This window comes from Thamnophis sirtalis, unplaced genomic scaffold (genome assembly GCF_051295495.1).
Source record: "Thamnophis sirtalis isolate CommonGarterSnake01/CBP01778 unplaced genomic scaffold, rThaSir2_p1.2 scaffold_1, whole genome shotgun sequence".
Lineage (NCBI taxonomy): Eukaryota > Metazoa > Chordata > Lepidosauria > Squamata > Natricidae > Thamnophis > Thamnophis sirtalis.
Genome location: NW_028261381.1, coordinates 36,004,997 through 36,030,121, shown reverse-complemented (window position 1 = coordinate 36,030,121; position 25,125 = coordinate 36,004,997). Strand labels below are relative to the sequence as shown.

Sequence of the window (25,125 nt, the reverse complement as noted above, 5' to 3'; positions counted from 1 at the left end):
GCTTCATGTTGACCACAACTATACTCAACAAATACCTTTTCCTCATCTGAATGGTGCAAGCTAGATTTGTTGCAGACAGGATGCGGATCATCTTGATTTTATTACTGGGTCATGAAAAGAGGCTGCGCTGTTGTCATAGAGGGAGGCAATGCCCTTTGAGGGAACATATATATGAAAAAAGGGGACACGGTGGCTCAGCAGCTAAGACTCTGAGCTTATCGGTCAGAAAGGTCAGCAGTTCAGCAGTTCGACTCCCTAGAGCTGCATAATGGAGTGAGTTCCCATTACTTGTCCCAGCTTCTGTCAACCTAGCAGTTTGAAAGCATGTAAAAAATGCAAGTAGAAAAATAAGAACCACCTTTGGTGGGAAGGTAACAGCGTTCTGTGTGCCTTTGGTGTTTAGTCATGGCGGCCACATGACCATGGAGACGTCTTCGGACAGCTCTGGCTCTTCGGCTTTGAAACGTAGATGAGCACTACCCCCTAGAGTCGGGAACGACTAACACATAGAACCTTTACCTTTATGTATGAAAAAAACAGAAGGGAGAAATTAGGCTTTTGTGCACCAGAGTGCAGGTCACGTAAGCTCAATTCCTCTGTTCTATCATTTGGGCATCCTTTTGATGTTGAAAAGTTAATAGGGTACAAGCCTTCATCTCAGTCTTCATGACAGCCTACAAAATCACATTATCTGGCCATATCTTGTTGGTTTATGGAGGCTGGACAGCCAGTTGATGGGGATATTTTTAATTTCATATCCTGTATTGAATAAGAGGTTTCTATGTTTCTGTGAGGGTGGGAGGAAAAAATGCTTTCCTTTTGACAATAAACTGCCATTTTACCCCAAATCTAGCTTTGATCATAAAGCGTTTAAAATAGACAAATCTCTCCAGAGGTGAATAAAATGACGCTATTTAAAAAGAAGAAAGTACATGAAAATTTTGGGGAGGGGTGTTAAGCAATGACAAAGGGAATAGTGAGAAGGAGAGACTTTTCATGGTAGACATAGGGCTAATAGTTCTCTACTTTTTGTAGAGAGAGTCTCACCTATTCGGTAGGACCAATTACTTCCCATTTTAATAAAGGAGAATACTTGTAGCTCAGAATTGACTCTTGCAAGACGTTTTATTACCCAAACTAAGTAACGTCATCAGTGCTAATCATTCTTTAAGTTGTCTGCAAGAAAACAAGCAAGCTCAGAGGGCACCAAGGATCCCTTTCTTCTCATTTTTCTGGGGCATAATAGATTATGATAAATTTGACTTTGTAATATAGTATATGGAATCCTTTTCTTGGCTTTCTCAAAGATGAAAACCCTAATTATAAATGTTCTACATTTATAAAGTGAGTAATTCTTTAAAGAATATGAGTTTTTTTAAAAAAAAAGAAATAGTGTTTTGCTGCTAATTTTAACACTTAAAAAGAAAAATATTGGTAAAATGATGTTTTCAATAGCAATGTCTCAAAGTTCTAAAATATTTCCTATGCATGTTGAATTTTACTATATTAATATTTGTTTATGAGAAGGTCAGAATGCTCTGTTCTGATTGTTTCCAAGTTTCTATGTTGAAATATATTGTACACTTGGTTGAATTTCTGCTTGAAGTTTCAACCTGATCGGATTCTAATTATTTTCAATTGGATCAGCTTCAAGCATTTATTTTGTGATGCTCAAAAAGTTTTATTTCTTTCAGGGTGCTTGTAAGCAGTGTGCCGAACAGCAGTAATTATACCATGGAGGTTTCTTGGCAAATCAGTTTATATTTATGTGGATTATGCTGGCAGAGGGAACCCATCAGCCTCTTTCTTATGTGTGACTATGAAGAGGATCCCCATTGGCTTATAATTAAAATTTCACCACTTTGTTTGGAATTATTGTATTGTTGGTTATTCTGGAAAATGTTGAGTTGGAGACAATATTTTATGTTTTATATAAAGTACAGTAGTAAAATTTAGGCTGTATAATTTATGACAAATTCTGATGATATTATTTAGTTTGGATAATGAAATGTCTGCAAAAAAACAACCAAGCTTAGATAGATAGATACAGTAGATAGATGATAGATGATAGATAGATAGATAGATAGATAGATAGATAGATAGATAGATAGATAGATAGATAGATAGATAGATATAATCATTTAGCCTTGAAACGGCAATTAAGTTAAGTATGGTTGCATTATCATGATTGTTACTGTTCAACACACAGCCAGAAGTTTATACTGGATTTGGCATTTTTATCCACCTGTTGAGTCCTTCCCAGAAACCTGGGATAGGCAGATGTTATTGTTTGATGGTGTTAAGAGATATTGTCAAAAGGATGTAAGCTGTTCCAAGTAAAGCTGCTTTTTATTGTTCTTTTCATCTTTTATATATTTTTGTTAACTGAAGGCGATGAACATGCTTAATACTCCTGCCTCCTATTTTCCCACAGCTTTTGTTTTCTAATTTCAGAAACTGTCTTTCGAAAGTACTCTTTTTAATTGGAAGCTGAACTATGAACGATCATGGATTGCATAGCACAACTTTCCACTTTTGCTATCTATACAAGTAATATTTGTCAAGGAGCCAATATTTTAAATGTTACATGGTGACATTTTTTTGACCACAATGTCTTCTTGGACATAATAACACCTAATGTTAAGGCAGTTGTAGTCCAAGGATGAGGTTGTAAGGTGGGAGGCTCAATCCTCCTTTTCCAGAAGTCCTCTGGATTTTCACATACTGGCCTTGCCTCTTGCTTTAAGGTAGCAGCCTGTAGTTCCCATTCTTACCATGTCTTCTGAGAGAGGCTTTACCTGACTCCAGTGTGTGTGAAAAAGAGTGTAGTAACACCCTGTATATTCTTACTTGTTATTAAAAGGCAAAAAAATTGCAAAAAGTTAAATAATTTCAATAGCGTGCCTCCTGATTCTATAACATTGAAATGAGTAGATGATTCACTCTTCCCTTTCCTCTTCGGGAACTAGACAAATTTCATCAAAGATAAATAAAATGTAACTTTATTTTTAAAAAAAATAAGATACAACATAACACCCCTTTGCTCATTTTAAAATTTAAAAATACAAGAATTCATTTCTGAAAAAGAGAAATTACCGATATCCAGATTGCAGTAAAGTATTTGTTTAAGAGTAGTGTACAAAGGAAAAACAGAGTGCTTCTGGCATAACCATAACTTGCTTGTTTTTTGGCCCAATCTTAAAAAAAATGTCAGATTGCTTAGATGTTTCAGATTAATACTACAGAGTATAACAACATTCTAGAGAAAAATGAATCTCCTCATACATGATCATTCTAATGGATAGAAGACAAAGATTACTCATTTAATTTATGTTAAAGCATAGGCTATTTTCTGTTTATGACGGAACATGTATATATATTTGAAGAAATGTCAAGTTTTAGATCAAGGCGCATAGATAGATTTCTAGAACACAATTTCTTTTGCTGATTGCAATTAAGTCTTTAAAAATATACAAATATCTGATAAATGTGACAGGAAAGCATATGTGAATAACCATTAGTCTAAAAAACATATAGTGCAATCCTCTACTTATGATCTAATATGGGTGTCAGCAACCTGTGGCTCCAGAGCGACATGCAGCTCTTTCGTCCCTCTGTTGTGGCTCCCTGTCGGGTGACCCAACCACGTTTCCCACAGAAAAGAAAACACCAGGAGCCACAAGACCTAGGTAGGCCTGACTTGGGGTGTGTGTCATGTGACTGGTGGGAGTGAGTTATATCGAGTTGGCCACGCCCACCTAGGTTTTGTGCTCCCTGTATTTTCTTTTCTGTGGGAAATGGGTCCAAATGGCTCTTCGAGTGTTTAAGGTTGCAGACCGCTGATCTAATAGAACTCAGAATTATAGTTGTGTGGTGGTCAACATGCGATGACTGGGCCTGGTTTTTACAAGCTTTTATGCGGCAATCTTTAAGCAAACATCATGGTTATTAAATGAACATCTCAGTTGTTAAATAAACCATTATACCCAATGGGCATTTTTTTTGCTTGGAAATTGGGGATAAATACCAATTTCCAGTAAAAAAAGTATGCCATAAATTATAGTCACATGACCATAGGATGCAGCATACAATCATAAATGAAAGAATGTTGTCAAATGCCCATAATGTGATTAGGTGACTGGGGTGGGGGCAGCCATTCAAACTTTGAAACTGGGTTATAAGCAGCTCAGGGGATGTCCATTGCAATTTCAAACTGTTGCTAAACATCTGTAGAGCAGACACTGTAACAATATGATTTATCTTCTTTTTTTAAGTGTTGCATTTTTAATTTAAAGAATTTGCACGTCTTAATAGCATGCTTTTCATTACCAAATGTTTTTAGAAAATAACATTGATGAACATAAGGCAAAACTACCCCTCAGTACAGTAAAGAAAACTCTAAAGTCATCAGAGCCTTTGTCTCTCTGCGCTTGTCACTCTTAATGTGTGCTGCCTAGATGTGCCTGAGCTGATTGCCACTACAGCACTCGTGGGGTTGCATTCTGCACCAGCTGAAATACTCCAATGTGGTGAATAGAAGTCTGTGCTGAAGTCTCTAGCAGCCTCTTCCAACTGATTTTGCTACGGAAATGGCATGTAGTCACACAACTTTCCGTTCTGGTGTAGCATGCTTGTACTTGCACCAGTTAAATTACTATCACCCACACATGCTCAACGGGTCACTGGTATGTATAAAGATTCTCTCACCATTTGCTGATCAGCCTTCTGCAGAAGCAGTTAGTAGTGAGCATTTCAGCACAGATGGTGCAGTTTGGGGATATGAAGAAGTTGCTAACATAGAGTGATTGGCAGTTGTGTGCTGCAGGAGGAACGATTCAAAACGCCTCCTAAACACATTGGCTGCACTGTGTATGTTCCATTTCAATGGATTTGTCCTACAGCATGTACAAGAAACAGCTTATAGTTGAAATTTGAGCCTGGAGCCCAGTTTCTTGGTATGGTTGACTGCAAAAATAATCTTGGTGGAAGTTAATAAATTGTAGGCTTAGATCTCTCATGGGTTTCATTTTGTCCTCAGCTCTTTTTGAGTGGAATTGTTGCACTGATACATCTCCAGCTAGACCTAGGAAACCCTATGTTAATAAACCACAGGAAGCTTTATTAGAGATGTAATGATGATCAGAGTGAGATTTGCCTGTAGTCATCTAGATCAGTTAGGATCACCAATGCTTTTATTTCTAAGTACATAGTAATCTGATGGCAGTATGGCTATCACCAGCCTGATTTGGAGAGGCAGAAAGTGGCTAGCACAAAGATGTTTTGATGGAATGATGGTTCTCTTGTCTCTCATCTCAGCCAAACTGTGGTAATGCCAGGAGAAAGATAAATGTCAAGTAAAGAAGGGGTGTTGGACACACAATTTCTCTCCTCAGTTTTGCTGCTTTCCCCTTACTTAGCTCAGAATGCTGAACACTTTTCTGCTAGGTGGGATTTAAATAACTGTTGGAGATGCTCAGTTTTTCATCTAGCAAAACATCCTTTAAAAGTGCTGTTGAGCAAAGGCAGCATATATTTATGAAGGATATTACAAAAATATATATTTCAAGCCACATTTGCATGCTTATTGTGGTTTCATTTGATAGATTTTTGAGTAAAACCCTGTATCAAACTGCTTATGCAGGCCCTGAAGGGATTAGACCTTCTCTTGACAAGTAATGTGGATTCAGATTTAACTGGTGTTGCAGTCAAAGTGATCATGTTTAATATTTCAGTCACTTGATCTAGTTTGAAGGAATGTCAGCATAAACCTGTTCTCCCACATGTCTAAAAGCTGTGCTTGAAAGAGGAGGTGAAATTGTGTTACTTGCTGGCTGCATAAGGACATGGTTTTAGTAGGTATAGCTTTCCATCTTTAGTTCCCTGAGGCTGGGTTCACAAATATAAAGTATTCATTTCATTCTTGTTTTCTGAAAAGCACCTGAAGACAGAACAAGAAGCGATGGATGGAAGCTAATCAAGGAGAGAGCCAACCTAGAAATAGGGAGAAATTTCCCGACAGTTAGAACAATTAATCAGTGGAACGACTTGCCTCCAGAAGCTGTGGTGCTTCATCACTGGAGGTCTTTAAAAAGAGATTGAGCAACCATTTTTCTGAAATGGTATCTTGTCTCCTGCTTGAACAAGGGATTGGACTGGAAGACCTCTAAGGTCCTTTCCAACTCTAAAAAAAGGGAATCACCCAATTATTAAAATTATAAGATCATAGGGCACCTGGAGGGCTAGGTTTGGAAGACAGACCAATATTTAATTGCCATTTTGTCTTGTAAAATGCCTTTTTTTAAAAGTAAATTAGAATAAAGCCAAATATTTGAAGAGGTGGCTCAGTGGTTAGGGTGCAGTACTGCAGGCCACTTCAGCTGACTGTTATCTGCAGTTCAGCGGTTCTAATCTCTCCGGCTCAAGGTTGACTCAGCCTTCCATCCTTCCGAGGTGGGTGAAATGAGGACCCAGACTGTGGGGGCGATATGCTGACTCTGTAAACCGCTTAGAGAGGGCTAAAAGCCCTTTGAAGCGGTATATAAGTCTAACTGTTATTGCTATTGCTATTTGATGTTGATCTGGACTTTGATCTGTAAAACTACATGTTCATATTTAAATCTTACACATCTTTAGTTTATGCTTTTTCTGACCTGTGAAGGGCAGGAGTGGTTTTAAGTACTTTGCACTTTGCTGCACCCCCAACTTTGTATTTTGAAATTCTTTAATGACTGATAAGCTTTACTGGATTGTTTTATCTCCAATATATCCTCTCTATGCAGGAGGTATCATATTATGTTTTTGTGCTAAATACAACTTAGAATATTTCAGTATTAATCTGAACAATGTTATTTTGCATAGTTGGCAAAGAGGCTACAGTTCAATTCAATTACTACTTTTAATAGAAAACTAGCTGATAACCCGGCATTGCCCAGGTATTTATTTATAGGGGGGAAATGTCCGGACCAAACGTAATTTCTAATGTTGGATTTTCTCCCTTACCAGAGAGAGCCCCCTTGTGGAGTACTGTGAAGCCGTTATCATGGCAATTCCACTGCGCTGTATAGGAGAAGCCATTTAACAGAAGTACAACAGAAGCCATTTTAAGGCACAACAGGCTGTATCTTAACAGAACAACCCCCCCCCCCCGGGGTGTTAGAGGTGTCTTACCCCCACATTATTTTTTTTCCAGAGAGTAAGTTATCTGTGTACCAAGTTTGGCTGAAATTGCTCAAGGCGTTCCAGAGTTATGCTGGAACACACACACACACACACACACACACACACACACACACACACACACACACAGAATTTTGTCTTAGTACAGTTTGGATATGGGAATGACTTTCAAGTGACAGGGTGGCTGTTTTTCAATGCAGCTGCTTCTTTTTAAATACTTGTGTCCTGCCTTCTCCATACTTGATGGGATTACATTTCCCGGAATTTCAAGCCAAGTAGGATTTGTGGAATTCTAGGAAGTACAGTCTTAAAACGTTTGGAGAAAGCTGCTTGTGATTACATGCCTGGTTTAACACATATAATGGCCCCTTGATTGTAATCTTGCTGCTATCATTCTAACCCTTCCATAGTGTAAAAAAATAATAATTCCCTGGTTTGAATATCCATCTGTTCCAAGCACTTTTGCATTACACGGAAAGACTTTTTCTTATTCCAAACCTATTTCAGATCATGAGTATTTGATAACATGATAAGAATACCAGCAGGTTGTTGAAACTATGTGTGTGGTTTCTTATTTGCTGCCAAGTAGATCAAAGTTTAGCAACACTTCAAGATGCCACCAGATCTGGAAGATTAATTTAAAATCTTCATAGTTTTCAGGAGATTTTGATGGTTTTGTGTGACATCTAGGTGGTCTTGCAAGATTCCAATGTGTTGGGTATGTGAGGTGAACTTGAGTCAGATTGCAAAGATAAATGGGAACAAAGCAGGTTGTTGAACCTTGAAAAGGAAAGCAATGCTATTATCAAGTATAGTCACTAATTCAAACACATGGCATATGCCTGATGCAGTCAAGAGCTCAAATGGAATATGCCTCTCTTATTATTATTTCTTGTGCTTCTGAATTTTTGGAATCTAATGAAAAGCTATCCTGGAAGACAGATAGCAAATGGCTTAGAGAGACTTGTGCTCTCTGTATTTAGAATAAAGCTTGTACTTCAAACTTTCTTTTTTACTTCTAATATATTTGGTCGCTGTTTCAACATAAGGAGCTAATATAGACAACACCACAAAATCTTGATTGGAAAAAATCATTCATCTCTTTAGCGCAAAGTCTCCTAAACTGTCAGGTATTATTACCCTCCTTGCTGCAGAGTCCAGGGAAGGTGTGAGTAATGTTTTAGTTGTACATTGTTGTACATATTGCACCAAACAATACACTCTTCTTAAAATACTACTTTCAAAGTGAGTATCATGGTGGAGGAGTCGCAAATGTCTCTTTTTTAACGTCTTTATTAAAAATACATTTTTTTTCTGTATTGTTTTCATTGTTTATTTATATTCATTTTGATATTTGGATCTTCAGGGGAGGTGTGTGTACATTAGTAAAGGGAGGATTATGGCAAAGAGTTTAGGAGCCCCCTGGTTTAGCAAATGAAATTTGGAATAGAGATGTTTTGATGATGCCACCATATTTTTTGAAAGCATTTTTTTTAGAAACGCCAGCTGAGATTTACTTTAGGGACAAATACAGTAGAACCTCTAGTCACGAGCGCTTCTGACCATGACCAAATTGGGTTCTGACCAAAAAAAAATCAATTTTTTGGTTTGTTTTCGCGGCTGATTTCTCCTTCCATGCCATTTCTTTTTTGTAACTGCCAAATTTCCAAAATTAGATTCGGGTCACAACCAAATCGATGTGCGACCAAAGTTATGGAATGAATTATGGTCCAGAGGTTCCATAGAGTAGACCAGAGGTTCTACTGTAATGGCCAGCTGGGATTGTGGAAGGAGATATTTTAAAGCAATCTTCAGAACTTGCATTATTTTGACTATTTGTTGCTTTGCTATAGATTTTTTTTGGTGCCTAATCTTATTTTAAAATGCATTACATTTTATATACACTGGCGATTCATTGTAAAAGAAAAAGAAAACATGAGATATACAGATACTTCTGGAAAAGGCCAGGCAAGTGAAGAAGAACATTGTTTAAAATAATGCGGTTTTTGCAGCCCTGAACCTTGTTTGCCACTTGTAATTAGCAGCAAAGCCAGATGAGTCATTTTTCAGAGAGTAATTAGTACACTAATTGTGTTTGACTGTGGCCATGCTTGCATGCTGTAATTGAGGTGGAATGGTGAACTCCTTCATTGGGTCTGTTCAGGGTCTTACTGGTGATAGCACAATATAATGAAGCTTGTCCAGACTTCAGAATGGATGGAACGTGTCTGACCTTTTCCCAAGGCTCAGAAGCAAAATGGGAAAGTAAAAAATGAAAGGAGGGGACCCAGTCAGAGATGACAGAACACTTGAAGCAGAGAACAAACACTGTCTTTTCACAAAATGTCACAACAACCGGCTGAAGAGATAGCATAATTGTAGTAAGAAGGATAAACTGACAAATTGCAAAGATAAATGTTTAAGAAGGAAGGGGAAAAAAAGAAAAGAAATGGGAACTATTTAATATAACTAATGAGATCATTTGTCAGTCAACTGGAGGGATCTCAAACCTTTTCCCCAGAGGCCCAATTGAAAATCATGGAGGAAGCCATGTTGAAGTAGTGGCAGTGTGGGGACAGAAAAGCTCAGAAAAATTACCTGTGGAAGAAACACAAACTTGGGATCTTGGGAACTGGGATATTGAAAAGGAAAGTAAATTCTTACTCATACTTTATTGAAAACATCAACCATTTAAACACTTTTATTTCATCCGTGTACCTTGAGATCAATGGTTATATCCAGTGGCAGACTATTAGGGAAAAGCAAGCGAGTTCCATGAATTGTCCATCTAAAGCTAGGTCTATTTCAGAAGTGGTATTCAGCAGGTTCTGACCAGTTCTGGAGAACCGTTAGCAGAAATTTTGAGTAGTTAGGAGAACTGGTAAATACCACCTCTGACTGGCCCTGCCCCCATCTATTCTCTGCCTCCCAAGTCCCAGCTGATCGGGAGGGAATGGGGATTTTGCAGTAACCTTCCCCTGCCACGCCCACCAAGCCATGCCACACTCACCAAGCTGCACCCACAGAACCGGTAGTAAATGTTTTTGAATTCCACCATTAGTCTATTCCTACAGTTTCAGAAATGCTGAGTTAATATATTGATTTTTAACTCAGATATTGTTGAATCCACAACTGCATTCAGTCAGAATGGTGGCAGCTTTTTAAATTTAATACAAGGATGGCGAACTAATGGTCTTCAAATATTGGATTGCACTTCACATCAATCCTGCCATTAGTCATAGCAGGTGGATTTGATGGTAGTAGAAGCCTAACCGTATCTGGAGGACTACTGGTTATCCATTCCTGGTCTGAGGGAAAGGCAGAGAAAGGATGTCTAAGGGCAAAGTCTTTTTTAAAATAAGTATATAGAAATGGGAATTTCAGTAGACCTGACCCTTATCTCACTCCTGTATGACCAATTACATCTATCAAGAATTCTGTCCTGGGAACAATTATTTATAGAGCAGTTATTACATTTGGTCATCTTTAAAAAAAGAAGCATTATAAAAACAGATCCAAATATGTTGGCGGCGGTTTGTTTTCCGAGCTTGTTTAGTTTCTGAATATTTTATCACCAGACTAGGTAACATCATCATAGAAACTTCTTGTTTCAGTTCTCTTCTGCTGTTATAGGTCTTACATGGTCAGTTGCTCATGATGATGTTACCTAGCCTGATGATGAAATGTTCAGAAACTAAACAACAAGCTTGGAGAACAAACTACCACTAACATCTACCAAGTGAGCTACAAATATTCTCCACCATTTCTAGATCGAATAAGTTCTCCAGCTGAATTAATGGGTTATCTGTTACTGACGCTAAATTGAAATAGCTCTTGGAATATTTCTATTTTATACTACATTATAAACCTCTGGCAAAGCTTTCACGTTTGATGAGTTATCTGCCCTGACCGTTCACATCCTCCTCTGCACCTCTACCTAGTAATTGGACATTTCTCAGGAGTAGCACAGAAGTTGTTGCTTGTGCAGATGTGGGGTCTTGCCCTTTGTGAAGTTTCACCCAGTATGTTCCTGCCTGTTTCTCTGAATTTGTTGTGCTTGTCCTTACTTTGGTGGAAATCAAATGAAATGCTTCCAAATATAACAGTAGCAGGAAAAGATTCTGTGTTGTGAAACTGGTCGTGTATTTTTTCTCATTAATACTGTTATAAAACAGAATAAGTGTACACGAAAGGGGAAGCTGTGAGAAGTGATGGGACAAAAACAAGACTTATTGCCAGGACTCATTTTGAGCAGAATTTACATTACAGCATTTTAGAGATGTAATGACCTAATCAATTTTGTACAGCAAACTGTGTGTTAAAAATGAAGTTGCCAGTTGCTTGATTCTTGGTAGCAGAGATGGGGGAACACAACCCTGAAGTCATTGGGGTAATCAGGATCCTCTTAAAGACCACATCATTCACTTAACAACGGCAGTGATTTGCTTGAAACCCCTTGGAAAAAAGATGGTAAAATAGGCTGAAATTTATTTAACAACCACCCAGCTCAGCAACAAAAATGTATCGTAAGTTGAGGACTACCTGTAACCTTAAGACTGCCTAGGGTTTGCATAATATATGCTACATTTGAACCTCTGATGCTTATTAGGAATCATAAGATAAAGGGAACATTTTTACCTTGTTTAGGTTATATTATTATGACTTCATAATATAGTTCAGGCATGATTCACACAAAATGTATATGTAACCCAACAATATGGCTGAATATTGAAATTTAGCCTGTGTGGAGACTATATAGCAGAACAAATTATACACAGTGCAACTTGTCCAAGCAATTTCCAGAGCTTTTATCATCCCCAGGTGTTAAAAATAATGAATTATGATGTGTTTATGGTAGCATTTCTGGAAACTATTATATTTTAAACAGCTTAGCTGCAAATATTTGAGGTAAATTTGAATGCTGAGTGGAAACATGATTGGGAATTTGGAAGAAAATGCAAATTAACCTTACAAGAGGAGAAGTATCAGTGATGGGATTCAGCCGGTTCACACCTATTTGGGAGAACCAGTTCGTAACTTTCTAAGCAGTTCGAGAACCGGTTGTTGGAAGAAATCTTATTTTATTTTTTTCCAACTTTACAGGGCTAATCCTGTAAGGAAGGCAGGAAGGAAAAATTCTGGTGTTGTTTCTAGCCTCATCTTTATTGCCCTGCTTACAGAAACTGCCTCTCCTGTTAACCCTTATTACATTGTAACAACTAAGGAGAAGCGCCCATCGACGTGAGTTGGCCATGGCCACATTGTCACATGACCACCGAGCTATGCCTACCCAGCTGGTCATTATGGCAGAGAACTGGTTTTTAAATTATTTGAATCCCACCACTGAGAAGTATCCACTATGGTTTTAAATTTGCTATTTGTGAATAATATAATTGATTTAGAGGTCATAAAGAAAAAAAAATCTAGCTTTATACTACCAGATTTGTGGTGCCAAACTGTGTCCCAGTTGTCCCTTTTCATCCGTTTTTTAAAGACTGATGCTTTGTGAAAGGCTGTGTGAAAAGTTATACAGTGAAAGGAAAAACAATCCTGAACTTTAAGTTACACAAGAAATTTTTATTTTAAAAAATGTTTGCTTGAATGAATTGTTCAAAGGATTTGTTTTCCAATCCATATAGGTTTAGACCTTTTGAAAATACTTTTCTGAAATTCTTTTATCACATGAATGTAGAGTTCTCCACATGAAATCAAATAAAATAGAAAATAACGGGGAAATTCAATTCTCATTTTCATTATTTTTTTTGAAGACCCTTTTCCCTCACTAAACTGCAACAATTTTTCAAGGGTTTAAAAGGTGAGCTGGAGACTTACTTGAAACTTTATTTTTGCCCGAGTGCCTTTGCATGTGACGCTCAGTTGTGGTTTAGCATTATAGATGATCCTGTGTGAGTTTTGGGCCTGTCCTGTGGTGAACTGCCGTGTCTTTTGGAAGACTTCTGTCTTGAACCATTTAGAGCAGGGGTAGTCAACCTTTTTATACCTATCACCCACTTTTGTATCTCTATTAGTAGTAAAATTTTCTAACCGCCCACTGGTTCCACAGTAATGGTGAGTTATAAAGTAGGGAAGTAACTTTACTTTATAAAATGTATAAAGCAGAGTTATAGCAAACTCCTACTGTCCACCATGAAAGCTGGAATGCCCACTAGTGGGCGGTAGGGACCAGGTTGACTACCAATGATTTAGAGTTTGGATCCTTACCTTCTTCAGAAAAGAAGGTTGTTGGTTTTAGTTATTCATGTTAAATTCAAACTGATTTTGAATGTATGATGTTTACTTATTTTAAATTAGATTGAAATGTAACATTGCATTCAGGGATGGGCTTAAAAAAAATTCAGCAATGGGTTCTCTGGCCGGTTGCTGGGTGGGCGTGGCCATTATGGGTATGGCCTAGTCAGCCTCCTGCACCAGGGAGGGGGCATTTTCGTTTTCCCCAGGACCCAGAAGCTAGGGTTGTGATTTGGAGATTCTCTGAACTGGCCATAATGTTAGAGAGAGGGAGGGAGGGAGGGAGAGGAAGAGAGAGAGGGAGGGAGGGAGGGAGGGAGGGAGGGAGAGAGAGAGAGAGAGAGAGAGAGAGAGAGAGAGAGAGAGAGAGAGAGAGAGAGAGAGAAGGCAAAAGTATTCCATAGTAATTTGACTTTTGGGAAAGGAAAGATTTGGAGGATGAGAATAAGTCATATTTTTTTACATCTTTTACGATTGTACTTGAAGCTACTTTTTTCCTTCTTCCCGAGTAGGATTTGAAAAGCAGGTTAATCAACAAAAAGAGCACTTCCATCAGAGTGGAATTACGTGTTTTTCTGGATCTGCCACTATAATCACTTAGCAATTCTAGAAAATCCAAGAAATTTTCATTAAACAGCTAAAGACGAAAAGAATAAACCATAAGAAGAACCTTGGCACAAGAATTTTTATTTATTACATTTTTCCCTGCCTTTCAGTTGTGTTGCTACGTAGTGAATTAACTAGCTAATTTCAGATTTGTTAAAGAACAAGACAAGTGAGAGCCATCTTTTCGCAAGGAGAGATGAAGGAAAACGTGTAGTGTGTTAATGCTCTGAGCTAGGCTTTTAGGAATAGTAGGCTTGTAATCTAAACTCACATAAAAATGCAAGTAGAAAAATAAGGACTACCTTGGTGGGAAGGTAACAGCATTCCATGTGCCTTCGGCATTGAGTCATGCCGGCCACATGACTATGGAGATATCTTCGGACAGCGCTGGCTCTTTGGCTTAGAAACGGAAGATGAGCACTGCCCCCTAGAGTCGGGAACAACTAGCACATATATGTGTGGGGATCTTTACCTTTAATCAGTATTGTTTAATTGATCTTTAAATAATACCTGAAGACCCAAACTATAGGATGTTTTGGATTTTTTCTGCAACATCACTTGCTAGAACGAGTGATTCTCATTCATTCTCTTTTTCTCTCTGCCAGCATGTGTGTATGTAGTGATTAAGCACCAGGCTGGAAACCAGGAAACTGTGAGTTCTAGTCCCACATTAGGCATGAAGGCCAGCTTGGTGACTTTGAGCAAGACACAATCTTTCATCCCAGCCCCCTCACAAGTGGGGAAAATAGGAGGACAAAGGAGCTTGTTGCCTTGAGTTATTTATCAAAATAATAAAAATGGGACATAAATAAAAACAGTAAAAATGTATCGGTTTCCCCATTTTTTATTAAATGTATATTTGAGTATCATGAGGAGAGAGGATGAGCATATTTTGTCTGTTTCTAATGTGCAAAATAATCTTTATCTCCAATGATGTTTTGAAGCCATATACTGTATTAAAGTCTTCCAGGTGTATACATTCACAACATAGGATATCTGAAAGCTCTTTTCTCATTACAAGCAAAGGCAGGATCTACAAGCTGACCTCATATATTAAGGGACAGTGATTTTGGGAGTGTTGGTGGATCCCTGTTTCAAAATACACCCTTGACCTGAAGCAAAAAAGCTGTAAAAAATAAAAATGATGGAATTTATGCAAAGGAAATAAAGTGCTGTATTTTGAGAGGAGAGAAAAGAATGAATTAACTTAGGAAGGGGGGAAAGGATGCATTTAAAGAGATGCTTGAATGTAGCAATGTTGGGTGATAGGAAATTCTAGAGAAAATAGGTGCATACAACGCGTAAATCATGGCATATGACAGCTCCTGGCCAATCTTGTCTGGGCTCAGAAACTTTCAGTAGCTATGATTAGGTCTAGTTAATACTTTGATGGGAAACTATCAAAGTTTCCAGGCACTGCAATATAAGCTAGATTGGGAAATTGAAAAAAACATTCCAGATGAAAACAGTGGCAAATGAGTTGTGCATCTTGTACCTCTCAATATCGAACATCTAGTAAAATAATTTAAAGATTTGGACAACTGATATTCAATTCCCTTTTTCATTTACTAATTACGGAGAAGGTTTGGAACTTTTGAACTCGTGTTTACAGACTGTTTGGTGATGGCTGAGTTGAAATTTAATCAAAACAAGTCTCGATTCTTTGAAGGGAAGTAAAATTTACTTTTGAATGTTTTGAAGGTGGTCCAAAAATAGGGTTATGTATATTTCATAGTGGTCCAGATATGACCTAAAAATATTGGGACTATAGACTGTTTCCTCTGTTGTTTTCTAAGGTTTTATTCCTGGTACATTTCCTAGTACAAATAAATGTTTATTTAAAAAAAATTCTGAGTGTCGGCTATATTTTAGAGTGTTTCTTGATTAAGAATTGACATCCAAAGTAGATAGAAAATGACAGATTTGGAAATGATGTAGTGGCTTTGTTTTTGGGGGGGATTCTTTCAAGTAATTCTTGAATTACTTTTGTAATTCTTTGAATTACTTGAATTACTTTCAAGTAATTCTTGCATTACTTTCTCAAGTAATTGAGAAAGCTGAAATTACAATTGTAGCATAGTTGCTTTTAAGCAGCTCACCTTGACCTTCCAGCTGTACCCAATATGGAGCATTGTCACTGTAAGTCTGCTATCCACACTATATATCTAGGGTGGCAGTATAATGTTTTTTGAAAAGGTTTCTGGAACATGGATTTGTGACACACATATTGCACCAGCTAAATGGGTTGCCCTTGGGTCCCCTGACTCAATTTAAAAAGCCAGTTTGAAATAGAAAAAAACCAATTATTTTAAACCCACTTGCTTGAGAGAAAACTTCTACCTGTTTCAATGTCCACTTGTGAGAACAGGCTGGTTTGACAGGTTGGTTGGAAGGGCTGAAGAACAGATGTAGTAGCTGTACTGAAAGTAATAGAACCTTATACAAATTTGGCCTAATGGGAAAAAAAGAATTAAGTGATAATTGAAAGTGTATTAGAGCAATCTCAAATGGCTGAAAAAGAAAAATACAATGGAAAAGATCAAAAGTAGGGAAAGAAAGTAAGATTCAGAACACAATATGCAGTGAATATAAATGGGGAACTAGCATAATAAACATTTGAGTTCTAAAGAGTTGATTCTCTCCCTTCAGTCTGGAGGGTTATAATTACTGGGTTTCTTTTAAAATCCAGTGTGAATTGATATTCATGGTGGACGTCATTCAGGGATTAAAATAGGATAGACGGTTCTCAGCAATTTTTGATTCTGTCATCCCTCTAGTGATTCAACTATAGTTTAATAATCAGTATTCTTCTGATAGTTCATTTTTCTTCTCTTGTATCTTTAGGTTTTTCATCCTCTTGGCATTGAAAAGAAACCACGCACCTGGTGGTCCCAAAGGTGCTTTTTCAATATTTCAACCATTCCCCACCATCCTGTCAGAGGTGAAGAAGCTTCTTGGATGAGAAGCAAAGTCTTCAAAGAAAAACCAGAAAGTCCAGTTGCCTCTTGAAAAAGAACCTTTGGGACAAATCATGACCTAAGAATCTCAATAGACATGCACCTGGTCACCACGTATGGCCAGAATAAAATATAGTTATCATAAGGAATAAGGGCTGGCATCTCCTATCCTTCTATTTTATTCCTCCCCATCTGTTCTTGCTTTGTTGACTTCATAAAAGGAACATATAAGTCCAATAAACCTCAACCTATTTTGCAGATATCAGTTTCAAATAGTTAAGTATGTCAATGTGTCTTCATTGTGATAGCAGCTGTGGATTAAGCCCAGATGGCTTGACTTTCTAGGCTGTGGGAGTTGGTGGTAGCATTCATGGGATTTGTTCTAAAAGATTTGCCCTGTGGCAATGTTAGTACACTCACTTGTTCTCTTTTCTCTCTCGAGCGAGCCTTCTGCTTGGTCTTTTGATCTCCCTTTTAATGCAGGTTTCTGGCTTTTTGTTACTTGGAACTTTTACAATACAACTGTCAGTAGAGCCTTGGCAGCTAGGTTGCTAATTAGAGCTACTTCTGTGATTTACTTTGGGCTTTAGTAAGTGTAGAGGCATAAGCTCAGTGGATTAGACAATAACTCAGAAATGGGTTTAATTCACAAGGTTGTGCACCCTTACTGTAGCACATTTCCCTAGAGTATGATTCTATTCTTCTCTTTTTATAGAAAACCTGTGTCGGAACCATATTTGCACCTTTTATATGATTATCAACAATTTGAAGTTACAGCATCACTTACAATTGGTCTTTGTACATATTGTTTGACTACTGCAGCATACTCATGCTCACATGATCAAAATTTGGATCCTTAGCAACTGGCATGTATTTAACGTTACAAGGTCATGTGATCACCATATGCAACCTTCCCAGCTGGCTAAAGTTAATAGATTCGTTTAACAACTATAAGTTTTACTTAACAGCTACAGTGGTTCAACCATGGCAAAAAAAGTTATAAAATTGGGTACGATTCAGTTAGTAACCACGTTGCTTAGCAATGGAAATTCTGATCCCAATTGTGATCGTAAGTCGAGGACTACCTGTGTTGTATCCCTGGAACCATATCTAGAACTTGTTGACATGTTTTTGTGACACTAGTGGTGCTATAAGCCTGAACAGATCCCTTCCTAGAGCCGAGGTGGCACAGTGGTTAGAGTGCAGTACTCCAGGCTACTTCAGCTGACTGCTAGCTGCAGTTTGGCAGTTCAAATCTCACTGGCTCAAGATTCACTCAGCCTTCCATCCTTCTGAGGTGGGTTAAATGAGGACCCAGATTGTTGGGGGCAATAGTCTGACTCTAAACCACTTAGAGAGGGCTGTAAAAGCACTATGAAGTGGTATATAAGTCTATGTGCTATTGCTATTGCTGTTCCTCAGAAAGACTTTGATCCATCAGTCTTTCCAGTGTTCTCTGAAGACTTGGCCCTTCAGAAAGATTTTAGATGTGTCTGGGATCAGTTTCTGAGAACTTGTGCTTTGGTTTTGCACTGTATTTTTTGAGCATGCTAGTTGAGGTGGGAACATAATTATGGCAGAATTAATAACAGGTAATTTAATAATGTCGTGCTTAAATTTAATATGCAGTGGTTCTTAGACAAAGTAAGACGACTCAAAATTGCCTCAGAGAAAAATGCCTGAAAAATATCTTTGTTATTAGAGCAACACCAATTGTGGGATAATAAATAGCTTGCTCTGAGAATTGTGTGTCTGCCTCACACATTGCTTCATTCTCTTTAGATATAAAAATGCAGAGAAGGATTGGGAATGGTAGAGGAATTCCATTATCAGCATGATCGTAATTTAGAGCAATCATTTTTACAGCCGAGATATTGTGGTGGGTCAGGCTTACAAGTGATAACATCCCGTCTGATTAGAATTTAATTTTCTTTCTTTCTTTTTGTAGCGAAGGGCAAACCGAAAGTACTAAACAAGCCCTTCCATCCTATTATTAAACATTTAACCAAAATACCATCGGGAAAAAAATGTGCCAGCTGCAGAAAATCCAGTCATGAAACCTAAAATGTACAACATTTTGAGAGTCAGCTTATCAGTGGGTGGTGCATTTTTCATACTATTTTTGTTTATAATTTGACGGTGGTCTTATCTGTGGACAGGCTTAGAGGCATGTATATGTGGTACTCTACTAAATATAACTTTGATGTGGTAAACCAGAGTGTTTAAAGTAAAAGAAATCACCTCTTTTGTGGCTAAGACTACTCGCACAGTTTATGAGAGCACTAAAACTTCCTCCTCTTTGTCTTTCATTGCCAACCAACCACTAATCTCTTTAGATTAAAAACAACTCAGATAAGCAAAATTGCCAGCATTTTTAAAACAATAGCCCACAGTGGACTGTAGGATTCTAACTACTAAATAAAAGATTGGGTAAAATTGGCCAGCAGTGTGAGCATACATGTCTGAGACTTGGATTTTGGCTTCAGTTCGAAGGGCTCATACGACTTTTATGATGTGTGGATTTTGAAATGCAGCAGAAAGAATGGAGAAAGCAAAACTAGCCAGAGCTGCAACCTTGCTGTGCGAAAAAAAGAATGTGCCACTTCAGTTGAAGTTGAGTTAAGCTTCCCATTCATGTTGCATTTGGGAAAGCTTCAAACGGGAGGATTAGATGCGCATGAATAATGAACAGGGAAAACTGTACATTGCAGGCACATATGTGCGCACTGGGAACTTGTTACCAATGGCTACTTCTGGTGAATTGCCATGGTGTAAAGTTGTTCTGCTGAATCATTGTGGGGAAATATTGTGTGTGTGTACCTGTGTGTGTGTGTGTGTGCAGGGAGAAATACACTGTGTGGCCAATTTAGGTTAGATACTGGTTTTGGCCTTTCTGCAGAGCTGCTGAAGATCTAGAGGGAATACCTATTGTAGCCTTGCAATTCAATATTTTTTTAAATTGGAGAGGTAAGATGCTTTTCAAAAAAAGAAATGGAAAGAAAAAAAAACCCAATGGGAACAAAGCAATTGTTTTCTGTAAGGGGAAAAATAGAAGAGATCTGACATGCTTGGTGTCCAAGCTTGGTTGAACCGATGTCTGAGGATCAATGTTGGTTTTCAGTCTTACTATACCACCTGAATTGTGCAGGTATGGGGTTACCTGTTGATTTACCTTACCTGTTTTTCTTTCCTTGTGTGTTTCTTAGATTCCTGGGCCTTCTGGTGACAAGGAGAACTTGATTTCAAGCCATCTGCATGTTTGATGCTCCCTCTCTGCTATGGAATCCTGGCCTACGCTGGGCTGGCTCCTCTTCCTTAGCTTAATTGCTGACTGCCTGAAGGGAACGCGGGCGCGGGACTTTACAGTGAAAGATATTGTGTACCTTCATCCTTCAAGTAAGATTTGTGAAGCAGGCCATAACCTATACAATTACTATGGAAAGCTCAAAAAATAGAACCTGTAGATAGCACAAATAGGATAGCACAAATGCCCTCAGATTGCTAGCACATAGCAAAGAGATGTTGCAAGTTGTATCTATGAAGTACTGGGTTTTGCATCAAAGCTTCTTTCTGTCTGTGGCCTGTCCATTGGAGAAGCCAAAGGAGCTTCTGTCCCATTATTGCTCTTGGACAGAAGCTCCTTCGGGCTATTTTATGGGTAATGTTCTCTGGTTTGACTTGCCAAAATGTATTCTCGGCCACACTTGCTAATAAGGACTTTGATCAATCATCTTGATGAGGCAAATGGTACATTCTCTGCAGCAATTGCTATATTTTTGCAAGCAATCTAGAGGAATCTCCTCGTGTAACAGCTTTTGTGAGAGGTCTGAGAAACAGTGGCTGGATTTCATTGACAAAGAGCTTGTTGAAATTCAGCAATTTCCTTCAGCATCTTTGGACAAAGTTTGCCCTATGTTGTTGAGAAAGTCCAAAATGCTGCAAAACTGTGTGACGTAAACAACCTGGACACTGAGGTAAGTGAGGTGGTCACATATCTTTGGAAGAAACTTTGAGACAGCATCTCGTATGTATGTATGTATGTATGAGTGGTGGGATGCAGGCAGTACGCCCCGGTATGGGTGTACCGGTGCCTGCACGGAGCACCGAGTACCGTTCTGTTCCGGTGCTCTGAATGGCTCGCCTGTCCACCCAAGCTCCCTACCTGTATTTGAGCTCTTCAGCGTTTCTGCGCATGCACACGGAGCACATGGCGCTTGCGCGATGCTCTGCCGAGCAGCTGGAGCATTGCGGAGCCTTGCGGAGGCGTTGCAAGAGGTAAGGATGCATGCGTGTGATGCGCGCGTTCATGTGGTGGATGCCGGAACCCACCACTGGTATGTATGTATGTGTGTATACACACGCACACACACACACGCACAATTTAAAACAGTGCAGCACAGCGAAGTCTTAATGACCATACAATCACATTATATACAAGTAATCTCGTCCAGTAGCTATTAGTCTACTTAATACATTATCTATCCTTCTAGCCAATCACATTATTTATAATTTTTTCCAGTCTTGTCACCTTGTCTTATACCAATAATAAAATCTATTCCAAACTTCATAATATTCTGATTTCCTTTTATTTTTTAATTTGAGGGTGAGCCTATCTGCTTCCGCACAGGCCAGAATTTTCTTGGAGCGCCACTTTTGTTGAAGCAAAGCAGAATGCTCTGAAAAACAGGCTAGTCTATGTAGAAAGTAAACATTGTAGCTTCCTAAAATATTAAAGAAGAGTATAATTAGGGGATGTACTTTGCGCTATGTCACTTCTTCCCAAGTGCTGTTTAGAGCTGTTGTATTGATGGTGGCCTTGGGCAGAAGAAATTTTGCAGGAATTTTTGCAGGAAAACCCTATCTTAATAGCTAGATAGGGTTCTTGATGTTAGTTAAATTGAATTTATAACAGAATAACAGAGTTGGAAGGGACCTTGGAGGTTTTCTAGTTCAAGCCACTGCCCAATTAGGAAACCCATTTTAGACAAATAGCTGTCCAATCTCTTCTGAAAAAACTCCAGTGTTGGAGTACCCACAACTTCTGAAAGCAAGCCATTCCACTGATTAATTGTTTTAACTGTCAGGAATTTTTCCTTAGTTCTAAGTAGGTTCTTTCTTTGATTAGTTTCCTTTCATTGTTTCTTGTCCTGCCTTAGAGATATGTTAAGACTATAAATACTTGTTAATTTAAACAACTTTTATTCAGGTTGGTTTCAACTTGTTTAAGTATACTACTGTTTAAACTAACCACATTTTACTGCTCTTACAGTGAAGAAATAGTAAACTCTTTAATAAAACTTAGATAGCAAATCTCACTAAGCACCTTCCTCTCGCCCCTACAGAAAAAAAGGTACAAAAAGAGAAAATCCCAAAGGTACTTTTTTAATAGACAAAAAGGGGAAATATTCACAGTTCAGTCTCATTGATGTTATGCTGAATTATGATTTAGCCCTGTGTTTAAACCTGGCTTTTTATTGCAGAGGAAACTTTGTAGAAAAGATAAATATAAGAAACCTAAGATGCGTATATTTGACTATGAACTCTAAGCTGTGCTGTTCATTTTCTGCATGGAATTTGTACCTAATTCTAAATTTAGTGCATGGACTCAGTACTCTGATGATGGATAGGAGAATTTAGAAAAGTCAGGAAATGCTTATTTAAAAGGAGGAATTATTAGGAGATAGAAATATATAATGTGTGTAGAAGGAAACATGGTAGAAGGAAAGCGAATAAACAAGAAACCAGGTATTCTTTCTTATATCCAAAATATTCTTTATAATGTATAGAGCTCACCTGTATCCTCCTCCCCCCCCCCCTTAATCAGAAAGGGTTGGCTAAAAACTTGGTATTTTCTTTTTGGGTGGGGGAGGTTCTGTTTAGCTGAAGTTTTTCTTTTCTGCAATGCAGATCACAGGTAGGGAAACTTAATTCATACTGTATAGAGCAAGGGTGTCAAACTGGATTTCTTCGAGGGCCGAATCAGCATTGTAGTTCTCTTCCACAGGCGGGGTGTGTGTGCATTGGAGGGGGGAGACGGGATGGCTGCCTCCTGCAGCACCCTGACAGCCAAAAGGAGGCATGGGGGGGGGGTCCACGGACAGCCTCCCTGTGCCTCATTTTCACCTTCCATGGCCTCCTGCAGCACTTTGCCGGCCAAAAATGGCCCCTTTTTGGCCCTGTTTTTGCCCTGTTTTCGGCCGGCAGAGTGCTGCAGGAGGCCATGGAGGGTGAAAAAGAGGCCTGGGGGCCCCTTGCATGTGGCCCGTTTCAGCCGCCAGAGGCACTGCGGGATGGTCCTTTGATATTTCCAGGCCGGCCCGGTGGGCTGGATTTAAGCACTCATGGACCTAGAGTTTGACACCCCTGATATAGAGGCACAGGAGGGAATAAACAATTCATTCCAGGTTGGAGTTGATCCTGCATGTTATTTGGGGGTATGGAAAGGCACAGAAGTAGATACAAGCTATACAGGTGGCTCTTGACTTGCATATGTTTGTTTAGTGGCCATTTGAAGTTGCAGCTGGTCTTCACACTTACAACTGTCGCAGCATCCCCACAATCACTTGATCAGAATCCAGGAGCCGGGCAACCAGCATATATTTATAATGGTTGCAGTATCTGAGGGTCACATCTTCGCTATTTGCAACCTTCCAAGCCAAAGTCAGTAGGGGAAGCCCGATTTGCTTAATGACCACACAGTTCATTTAACAACTGCAATTCAAGGACTGCCTGCAAATACAGCATGCAGTTTGGCCCTTAGTCTGGGATTGGCAAAATTCTTTTTCCAGGTCCTCCAATTGGGCAGAAGAAAGAAGGGACACGGTGGCTAAGACTCTGAGCTTGTCGATCAGAAATGTCGGCAGTTCGGTGATTTGAACCCTTAGTGCTGCAGCTCCCGTTACTTGTTCCAGTGTCTGCCAACTTAGCAGTTTGAAAGCATATAAAAATGCAAAGAGAAAAATAGGGATCACTTTGGTGGGAAGGTAACAGTGTTCCGTGCTCCTTCAGTGTTTAGTCATTCCGGCCACGTGGCTATGGAGACGTCTTCAGACAGCGCTGGCTCTTTGGCTTTGAAACGGAGATGAACATCGCTTCCTAGAGTCGGGAATGACTAGCACATATGTGCGAAGGGAACCTTTACCTTTAAAGAAGGGACAGGAAACAAATATTATTGCCATGCAGATCTACTCTAAGTTGTGCACATAATATTCATGCCATCTACTTGGCTATTAACTATAATTTCTATCTTCTTTAGTTATCATGACTCTATTTGTCTCATTTTCCCTCATGGTTTTGTTGATATCCTTAATTCTCCCACATGATGCCAAACAAGGTTAAGGCCAGTTTTCATAGACAAGTCAAATATCTACAACTTTCTTTTCTTTTCTTCTTTCTCTCTCTCCCCTTCCCTCCCTCCCTCCCTCCCTCTCTCTCTCTCTTCTCTTCTGTCTTCTTTACAAATTGGTTTGTAAGGTGCATTGCTGTTCATCAGTGGAGTTAATAGCCAGATATAGTTACAGGCAATTTCTGACTAAAGGGCAGTTTCTTTTTCTTCCTTTAGAATAGCCCTTTTACAGGAGTGTGCCCTTTTGCCCCAAACCACAGTCTATCAGGCTTATTAAATTCTCTAATCAGGAGCCAAACAAGAGTCTCTCACAGCTGTACCCTTCTTAAAAAACTTTCTTTCAGTATAAGTCTTTCTTTCTTTCTTTTTTTCTGTTTTTATCTTAGCAGGGACAAAAAGTACAAAGCATTCAGGAGCTTTCATAGTCTCTTTGTCTCTAGGCATACACTTTTGTACATGTAGGTACAAGGCGGAACATCAGGCAGGTGTAATTGTGGCACTATCTCCCTCCATTCAAAAGAGTAGCTATGATACCTCTGTATATGCGGACTTAATTCAAAAGCTCTGAATGAACAAAAAGCTAGGGCAGCCATATTATCCGTCAAGATGTTCTATTTCCTGGAATATGATTTCTCCATGCCTCTGAGACACATAACCAAAGCTGTTTATTTGTGCTACAGTGTGTGCATTTGTATAGTGCCTTCAAGTAATTGTCTCCTAGCAACTGCAATTTGCTTAGCAGGGTTTTTCAGAAGTAGCTTGCCACTGTCACCTTCTCATCTGAGAGAGAGT

General features: G+C 38.8%; 1 protein-coding gene across 2 annotated transcripts in view; it reads left to right on the top strand.

The window, feature by feature from the left end:
• The window catches only part of LYPD6 (LY6/PLAUR domain containing 6), a 76,681-nt gene that overhangs the window by 36,948 nt on the left and 14,608 nt on the right, over positions 1 to 25,125 (top strand). For both annotated transcript variants that reach the window (XM_087710635.1, XM_014066844.2), the window contains exon 2: positions 20,195 to 20,384. In XM_087710635.1, coding sequence (XP_087566761.1) covers positions 20,267 to 20,384 — 118 coding nt within the window. In that variant the 5' untranslated portion in view covers positions 20,195 to 20,266. The remainder of the gene's footprint in view (positions 1 to 20,194; positions 20,385 to 25,125) is intronic.